This window comes from Dendrobium catenatum, unplaced genomic scaffold (assembly GCF_001605985.2).
Source record: "Dendrobium catenatum unplaced genomic scaffold, ASM160598v2 fragScaff_scaffold_1342, whole genome shotgun sequence".
Taxonomy (NCBI): domain Eukaryota; kingdom Viridiplantae; phylum Streptophyta; class Magnoliopsida; order Asparagales; family Orchidaceae; genus Dendrobium; species Dendrobium catenatum.
In genome coordinates, this window is record NW_021319804.1 from 630349 (window position 1) to 640784 (window position 10436).

Below are 10436 nucleotides of genomic sequence, written 5' to 3' on the forward strand. Positions count from 1 at the left end.
TTTTCTTTTAGAATGAGATAAAATTTAGAAAGAATTGTTTTTTAGGATAAATATATTTTTAAAAAAATCATTGTAAAATTTGATATTATAAATAGCTAGAAAACACAATATAAACTTAATTCAAAATTGAAATGAGCTCCTTAAAACTCTGATAAATGGATGGCTAAGAGACAGCGTTGGTGTTTGGGCTTCGGGAAGCATGCGTGTGGGGGATAGTGTGCTTGTGGGCATGGGGAGTTGTCGGTAGCAAAATTAGGCTTTTTAGAGAAATTTGATTAAGATAACTAAGGCTTCGTTTTGGAGGAACAATTATTATGTCCTCTGATGATGTAGAGCTACTTTCGGCCGTCAATAACATGTCGCCACATGCTCTTGCTCTTTATCGCAGGGCCCGACGATTTGACCCGGTCCGGAACCCGGGAATGCTATGTTCGCGTATTGCTAGGTAAAAACTCGGTACAACTCAATATTTGCTCGGTATTGCTAGGTATTGTTTGGCAATAACGAGAAATATCGTTCTGTGAAGACCAATACCGAGCAATACCAAGTTGTACCGAAACTCGGTACAACTCGGTATTGCTTGGTATTTGCTCGGTATTGCTCAGTATTTGCTCGGTATTGGTTATTGCCGAGCAAAATTGACAATTGCCTAGCAATACCGAGCAATAATGTAGTAAATATTTGAATTTTTTAACGAAAGGGTGACGGGCTGTTTGTCAGGTCGACAAGGATTTAAAATACGCGCGTACGCCAAACCCACTATTCACCGGGTCGGGTCCGCGGTTTTCTGCGTGCTACGTGGCGTTATAAGATTGTTGGCCGAATGTAGAGCTGCATATGTTCACCGGACCAAATAAAAGTTCGTTTTGTAGGGCTTTTTTATTGCTTCTTAAAGTGATTTTTTTAGTATAAAATTTTAAACTATTGTACTTGAAAGCTACTTTAAGAAGCACTAAAAAAGTTGCCTCAAACGAAGCCTTTTACTACTTCTTAAAGCAATTTTGTAGTACAAAATTTTTTAAACTAAAATTTTTGTATCAGAAAACTGTTTTAGAAATCAATAAAAAAAGCTGTCTTAAACAAAACCTAACTATAGTGAAAGAAGAAATTAACAAAGAGATTGATAGAGAATAGAGAGGTAGGGAGAAAGATTATTTTATTTTTAACCATGCGAATTATTTTAATATAGTGTAAGGATATATAGACTTATAGTAGTGACAAAAATATTATTATGATTTCATAGACACGTGGAAGATACCCATTGGAGGAGCATTTAAGTGAATTTTTTTAGCATTATTTGGTTTCTAGTTTGATTTGAATGATTTGAAGTTTCCTCAAATTTTTTTTCTTATGCTTAATTTTTTTTTTGTAATTATTTTATGTGTTCATCATATTTAATTTTGATTGGTATTTTGAACTCCAATTGTTCTTCTGTGAATGCTCAACTTCTGTAATTGCAACTGTGATAGGCCCTGTAATTTTTCTCTTCTTGAGTTTTTCAAGTAAGAAAATTTAATGATTTTTACAGCTATGACAGGCTCTGAATCATTGGACAAAACTAACATATTAAATACTCTGTCGCCATAAATCTTTTAGCACGCAATAAGGTAGACAGAGCATTTTTAAGAAGTTCGTTATACTATAAATATTTCTCCTATGAGAATATTACGATATCAATAAATGAATTTAAATTCTTTTATACTAACTTGAAATTGAAATTATATTTTATTTCTATTTAAAATAACATTTTCTTCAATATTATGAAAAATGAGCCAAATATTCAATAATTAAAAAATTCAACCCTCACTGACATTGCCATTAATGCCTAACCATATATAAATTAAGCTTTAAGTCTTCTTCTAATTAAGCACCACTTATTTTATAATAATCTCTCTCTTTTCTATGAGCTTTTAATTAATAGCTTTGTCCCCTTTGAGAATAAATAAATGGTACTCTTAGTTATAAATTTATGAACCAAACAAAGGTGATAGCCTTTTCCTCTCCATTAGCTATGCCCATACTTATCTACACTTTAATTAATTTTTATTCAATAATCAATGGGATGGTTATAATAATAAAATTAAAAAAAAAATAAATGTTAATTAATTTGGAATTATTGTAAAATTTTTCATTTTCATTGTTTCTTGATAGTTTATTTAGTTTTATAATTTAATTTTAATTGAAATTTTGAGTATTTTGATTATAAGTTATTGTAAAATAATATTTTTATGGTAGAAAAGAAAAAGAATATTTGATTAATATTTAATTGATAAAGTTTAATTCTTTATCTCATAAAAAATTAATATGATCTTAATGATAAAGTTTTTTGTAATAATTCTAAAATTTAATTGAAATTCTATTTTATGAGATTTAGATGACAACTTTTATGAATTTCTATAAAAAATTTATATGAAATTCACTAATCTAAAATTCTTAAAATTAATCAAAATTCAAATAATTAATGTGGTAAAAGGAAATGTTAAACACCAAGAACAATAAAGAAGAATAGAAAAGAAAAAAAAATCATAATTCCTTCGATATAAAAATAAAATAGTTTATATTTATAAATAAAAAAACTAACAAATTAAAAAATATATAGTAAAAATACTCCTTAAATGCTAACATCTTTCAAGAGCTTCCCATCCTGACAACATTCTCAATAAGAATATCAGCTGTCAAATAAATCAACGAGCATATTTTATTCATATGATAAAATTTGATCTCCATAACTTAACATGATGAGCTTTAAATATTTTGAACTAAAAGCACTTTGAAATCACCACCACCACCAACAACTACGTACAAGTGTTTATCTACTACGTGGGGTCGGCTACATAAATCATATTTCTCTAATAAAAAAGGTTGTTTCTAGGGGTGTTAAAATTGGGTTACAGCTGGTCGGGTTAGGGTCGAATCCGATTCTAACCCGCTATTATCTGACACGACCCAAACCCCACCGTTTTTGCAAACATGTAAGAAATTTCAACCCGGATTCGACCCGTCAGATTTTCGGGTTGAGCAGATCCGACACGAAACCACGGGAGAAAATGGTTACCTTCGCAACGACGAGCTGTCGTGACTTCCGATCCCTCCGGTCGTCTTTGTTACTTCCTATCTAACAAAGGAAAGGCAAGCTATCGTGGCTTCTAATCTGACAGAATGAACGTTGTTGAAGCAGTTTAGTAGGCTGCTATGCCACGATCGAGCGTGACTTCCAATCCGACAGAAGGAATGTCTTCGAAGGAAGTGAGGCTACGGAGCTGTCGTGAGTTGTGACTTCTGACTTTCAATCCGATAGAAGGAATGACGTCGAAGCAGGTTTTGCCGCTAAGGATCGAGCGTGACTTCTGATTCGATAGAAGCAACTTCGTCGAAGCAGGCTACGAATCGAGCACGGATCAGTTCTGGGTTGAAGTAGTGTTTACGGGTTGACTCGAACCTAACCCGATTTGCAATCCGGTCAAGATTTCGAGTCAAGATTTTAAACTCGAACCCAACCCATTTTCAAACGGGCTGATCCTAACCTGAAACCATTTTTAACATAGATCAGATCCAACAACAATTGGAGGACAAAACTAAGAAGAATATAATGAAGAAGAGTGGCAAATCAACCACATGCAGGAGGTGGAAAACATATTTTTTAAAAAAAGTTTAGGGTATGAACAGCTGATTACTTTATATTTCTAAGCATAAGTGGGATTGGGAATCTATCCTACTGAGAGTCCCAATCCAGCTCTGAAAAGTATTGTTTACAGGTTCCTATTTCTGCCACTTCCACTCCACTCAACAAAGACTCTCATTGTGGTCCTTTATTTTATGCCTATCTCTCTCTCCTTTCCTTTCTTTTAGTGATCTAAATGCGATGCAGCACTGAGAATTTAAGAGTACTCTTAAAAAAAGAAAGTGAAAGAGAGGGAAAGAGAGGGAAAGAGAGCAAAGTGGAAGAGAAGAGTGCCATTGAAGTGGCGAGCATCATTACTGGCTTCTGTCAGAAGCAATGTCTGGTGGCTAACAGTCATTCATGAAATTAAGAGAGGAGCTGTTGCTGACTTTCTTCTCTTTCTTAACCTTTTTTTAAAAAAAATTATATAATTATTGTATATTTGTATGTAGTATATATGAAAATATTACACTTTTGCTCATACATGTAAAATTGAGAAAAGCTAATGTACTTTCTCTCTCTAGATTTTTTGTAATTTGTAAGGGTGTCAATTATTGACACAACCCGACAACCCTACCCGAACCTGACTCGAAAAATTTGGGTTAAGGTTGACCCATTTAACAAATTGGTCGGGTTCGGGTTTTAGCTTTCGACTTGTTTAAAAAGCGGGTCTGGTCCGAGTCAACCCAATAACCTGAAATTGACCCGGGATTTAACCGGCTGCCAACTCGCCCTTGCATAATCGCAGCTGCGACTGGTACTCCGCAGTCTGCACCGGCCAACTGGAGTCTCTACACACGTCGAACCACACATGCATTGGACTAGATCGACGTCTCGTCGAACAGAGGAGCCGCATCAGTCTCGCCCGCCCTCATGTAGAACCCAGGAGCCGCACCACGCTTGAAGCATCGCGTTAGGCACGCAACAAGGCAGCTCTCGCCCTCACTCAAAATGCGCTCTAATGGCTAAATCCCGATCCCATATCTCGTTAGCGGGTCGGGTCGGGTCAACCCGGTAACCCAAACAGATCGGTCCGGGTTGACAAATCTTACCATTTTGCAAAACCGTGTCGGGTTAGTGTCAACCCATTTACGAACGGTCAAGTCGAGTTCGACTCGAACCCGACCTATTGACCCGCAATTGACACCCCTAGTAATTTGGTTATCTTCTATATTATTTTTATTTCCTTTTATGGTTCCATTAATAATAGTATGTTATCTTCAAATCAATGATTAGAGATCTAATTAGTAATTAATAACCATAAGCTTTTTATTGTTAAACAACCACTGATCTCTTGTGCTAGCTTAGTTTTCAGTTGGTAGAGCTGCCTGACCCAAGCTAGGGAGGGCTCCACTTGATCATTTTTTTATGATGGGTCTTAATTTGATCTCTACTAACTTTTATGGATAAAAGGAATAGTTAAGGTTTTGTTTGGAATAGCTTTTTTATTGCTTTCTAAAACTAAAATTTTTATACTAGAAAGCTGTCACCTTATTGTCATTGAGGTGCTACTATACTCAGTCTCATCATAATCATTCTATTGGTGTAAGCATTGGTAAGTCTTTTTGTCTCTCTAATTGCTTGGAGGTGGATAGCTCTATTAATTAAATTATTTAAATTTTATAACTAAGTTTCGATTCATAATTTTTATAATATTTAGGGGACTATTTGATTGCGTGATAATGGGGTGTAAAGTATTTTAAATGCAGAGATATTGAGAATATTGATATTTGAGTAGAAGTAAAATAAATGCAGTGTAAAATTTTAATGCATTTAAAATTCACCCACCAGTTCATTTTTGATGTATTTAGAATTCCTCAAATTTGGGTGAGTTCCAAATACACCGGAAATTCATTGCAATTGTCACCGCTGGTCAACCGCTGCCGCACTAGGCCACCACCTTCGACCGCCAATCGTCTGTTGCTAATGTCGACCACTATCCTTTTTACACGTTATATTGTATTCATTTCATTTCAAATCAAACAAAAAAAAGTTAATCTCATGTTTCTTTTATGCTCGCTAAAATATTCATTTTTACATTGCATTCCTTTTTCAAGTAGTCAAACTGCCCTAGGGCATTTCCACATATTATAACATTATGATAATGTTGTCACATTGGTATACTACTTGCCCATCATAAGTCGATGAAAATTGCCAAATTTACCTATAATAATGAGGGGAAGTGGACTCCACAAGACCTTTTTTGTGCCTATAGTCCTCACACCATAGGGTTGATTAACTTGGTTGAGCTAGCTAGGTGAGGCTAATCCTACCTTGAATGGGCCTATCTAAAGCTGTTTTGCAACCCAATTAAAAAACATTATTTTGTATGATTCATTTTCAAAAATATCAAAATATATTTTAGTACCTAAAACCATCTCTTTAACATGAAATAACAAAACCAAGCCACATTATCAAGGTTCATTTTATTGCTTGATACTCACAATGTCTATGATTTTGTTTAGTACGTTTTCTAAAGCAGTTTTATAGTACAAATATTTTTAGTTAAAAAAAATTATTAAAAAAAATATTTTAGAAAGCAGTAAGAAAGTTGTCCCAAATGAAGCAAATATCTGAAACAAGGGGTGTCAAATTTTTACCCTACCTGAACCCGACCTGGAAAATTTCGAGATTGGGTCAACTCGTTTGCCATATGGGTCGGGTTTGGGTTTGAGATTTCTGCCCGTTTACAAAATCAGGTCTGGTTCGAGTTAACTCGGAAACGCAAATTCAACCCGCTTTGGCCCGTCAATCACCCAAAATTTGTTTACCCGTTTCAATGTTGGGTTCAATCCGAACTCAACCCGTGACTCGATTTTAACAACCCTATCTAAAACCCATAAGATCATTCACGGCGAACTTAATACAAGAGAGAAATAATTCAAGTGCAGCTTCAAAAAGAAATGCCAGACCAAAAAGTGAATTTTTAAATGTTGCAATCAGGTTGGTAGATTTTTCTAGTTTTTCTTTTCCAAATCAAATGTTCAAGCAATAAATTCCTTTACTATTCTTGATGAAAAGCTAAAGGCAGCATGTGTGTATGAATTCAAAATTCCAAGGCATAAAGTTGAAAAACAAAGATCAAAGCTCCTATTCTAAGGATATAGTTAGGTGAATGTTTAGTAAATTCCAAGACCCCACAACATATTTTTGTAGCCACTCAGTTCATCTTAGACTTCGTTTGGTACGACTTTCTTACTACTTCTTAAAGCAGCTTTCGATGACAAAAATTAATACTTAATTTTTGTACTAGAAAGATGCTTTAAGAAGCAGTAAGAAAGCCGTCCCAAACGAAACCTTAGTCTGTTGGTTGAGAGCTTTGACAATCAGCTAAGAGGTATTGAGTTCGAGTCTTGTATATGTGATGTGTGTGTGAGTGTCTTAATTGACCTGAAAGTGCTCAAAAAGTATTTTTGTAACTTTTCATTTCTCTACATAGAAAAAAATACAAAATCTAACTTTATTATGTTGTTTGATTATGTGTGCTTTTATTAAAAAGAATAATCACTCAATTTTGCAAAGATTGCTATTATACTCACTAAAAAATTGACTTTAAAATTTAAAAAAAAAAAATCTTTAGCATAGAACTAAAATATAAAAGAGAATAATTAATATTTGTAATGAAATAATTTTTTAGGACTTTTGAGTAAATTTAATCATAAACTCACATATATTCTTGATTTCTATCATATCACATACATTATATATAACTATTGTAATTTTAAATTTTTTTTAAAATTCTTAGTTTAACATTTCTATCCAATGAATTTATTAACTAATTATTTTATTTATTATAAACTAATAATAATTAAACATAATTAATATTATAATGATAGAAAATTAATATTATATTTATCTTGATTATTCTAATCACTCTTACCCATGCTATAACTTTATAATATTGAAGAGAATAAATTTATTATATTTTATTATATTTAATAAAGAATTAACTATTTACTTAATATTCAATTTCTCTTTTTAATTATTTCAAGAGTCAAGACTGACAATAGAGAATTCATAGGGAGAAGTGAAAGGAAGACTCAAAAGAATCTCACAGCTTGGAAGCAATTCATAATCACAAACTATTAAGCCTTCAATCCCACTCAACTTTTAAAAAGAAAGAAGAAAAATTAATGGAGAACCAGAGCTTGAGCTGATGGTCCAGAATTCATGGCTGATTTCCCTCCATTGGTTGTTTTCTTTTTCTATGCGGCCACTGGACCGCATTCAGAGGCGAATCAGAAAGTGTCTGTGTACCGTTATATACCGGGTGACATTGAGCATCCTGATTCACCTCTGGACTGTCCGGTGACAGCACAACAACGATAACGTTAAGAGGGGTACAACATGAGAACTTCTAGGAGATCACTGATCTGATTAATACTCTTGCCCAAACAATCTTAACTACAGAGTTCTGATAAGATTCGGTGCACTAGTGCTGGTACAACTGCGACTAAAAAGAAATGCTTCGTATTTGAAGCAAAATTGTGCAAGGATATTAATTTATTTTAGGATAGGATATGGATATTCTTAAAATTATTAGATTTACCTTGAGATTAACATTGCATGTGAAAGTTTATATTATACGAATCTTAAAGCAAAATAGAGGGACATGATTAATTCATCTCGGTTGTTCAGTTTAATTTTTATAATTAGAAATAAAAATTACAGGATTAAAAGTGGATTAAAGAAATGGAGGAATTAATTAATCCCATCCAGCAAAGCTTTGCTCATTTAACTTCCACAATTCTGAATATTTAATTAATCACAAACTTAATGGTCTGCAAAGACAACTCTGGTTATTTATACTATTTCATGTGCTAATTTTTATGTATTAAACTTAAATCAATTCCTTATGGGACTTTTAGAATCTTATTTTAAAATATTCAAAATATCATTACTTTTTTTGTTAAAAATATTGTTTTTGTTTTACTCCAAACAATTATACATTAAAAAGACATGAAAATTACATTTTATCTAATAAAAATTAATAATTTTGAATATTATCATATAATACACAAAATTACTCTTATATTTTTATAAAAAATGTTTTTTAATAAAATATCATCTATTTTTTCTTATAATCTCTTGCTCTTCTTGCCTTGGTGAAATTATTCTGTGCTGATACAGACACCGTTCGGAGGTGAATCAGAACGTGCCACATCACTCATTTATTGTATACCACAGTTCTGTACCTTTATGTGCCAGATGACGAAATGAGTTCTGATTCACCTGGGACAATCCGGTCACATAATAATTTCTTCTTGCCTTAGAGAGCTATAATATAGGAAGAGAGAGAGAGAGAGAGAGAGAGAGAGAGAGAGAGAGAGAGAGAGACGATTAGCTTGGTCTTAAGATTTCTCCTTTACCAAGAGGGGGTCATATTGTAAATACAGAAGAAGACAACTACATCCTTCTTCCAAAGATAAAGACAGTTCTCCTAGAACGAATCCCTCTTCTCAAAATTCCTCTCAAATGGCTTCTAGCTACTTCTTCTCTACACCAATCATTGCCTTCTTTGTTCTCTTTCTCCTTCCTATTTCCTCCTCCGAAGCCCCTTCGCCGAAGAACCATTCTCGGTTTTCCAACAAAGAGCTTTTCACTCATCTTCAAAAGCTCAATAAGCCTTCCACCAAAACGATTCAGGCATTTTCTTCAGAACAAAAAACCTCTTTTTTTCTTTTTCTGTAGATTTCTGTAGATTTCAAGATTGGATTTTTATTTCCGTCCGTGTTTCTGCACAGAGTCCTGATGGCGATGTAATTGATTGCGTACCTTCGCATCTCCAGCTAGCGTTTGATCATCCGAGATTGAAAGGGGAGAAGCTGCCGGTGAGAAAGATTTGATTTTTAAGAGATTTGTGGTTTGGAAGAGGAGTTTAGGTTGAAGAAAGATTGTATTTTTATTTGTAGGATTTGCCGGAGAGGCCGAAGGGGAATGGGGTTTCCGGCGAAGTGGAAGTGGAAGTGGAAGTGCAGAGGTGGAGAAGTTCCGGCGAGGAGTGTCCGGAAGGGACTATTGCTGTGAGGAGAACTATGGAGAAGGATATCTTGAGGGCGAGTTCGATTCGGAGTTTTGGGAGGAAGCCGGCGGTGATTGTCCGGCGAGATTCCACCGGCAGCGGCCATGAGGTTAGTATAATTTACCATATTTTATTTTATTTTTTTATTTCAAGAATTAAATTTGCATCCAGATTTAATTTATATTTTGTTAGAATTATTTTAGGTTTTAAGTGATGATAATTAGTGCAGTGAAGGAAAATTTTTTATTAATATTTTAAATTATTGATCAAATTATTAATATTTATGCATTTTGGTTGAAATTATGAATAAAAATTATATCTAAATAATTTTGATGATTTAAATTTTGATAGATTTATTTTAAAATTAATGTAATATAAAAATTTTATGTGCAAAACTAATTTTAAAATGAAGTGACTGATTTTCATATATTTTTTTCTAAAAATTATATTTTCTAAAGAATTTTTTTCCATAATTAAGAATCAAGTTCTTAAAAAATTAATCTTATCAAAATGTAAACAAATTTTAAAATAATTTTAGTGGATTAAAATCTTGATATATTAATGTGAGAAATTCTAACTCTAATTTTTTTATTAAATTTTAATTTTTGTTTTGGTAAATAAATCTGAAAATTGTAGAAATAGTATTTTTAAATAAGATAAGATGAAATATCTTAAAAAATAATAATATATATTATGATTTGAAAATAAAAATCTTAATTTAAAATATTCTAAATTATTTTTTTTAATTTATAA

General features: G+C 32.8%; 1 protein-coding gene across 1 annotated transcript; it reads left to right on the plus strand.

Moving 5' to 3' along the window:
• Positions 1-8986: 8986 nt before the first annotated feature.
• On the plus strand, positions 8987-9792 carry LOC110100700 (the record flags this gene model as incomplete). The annotated part of the gene is given in 3 exon segments (XM_020828318.2): positions 8987-9307; positions 9406-9492; positions 9574-9792. Coding segments are annotated over 3 exon segments (477 nt in total), but the record flags the coding sequence as incomplete, so codon positions are not given.
• Positions 9793-10436: the final 644 nt, after the last annotated feature.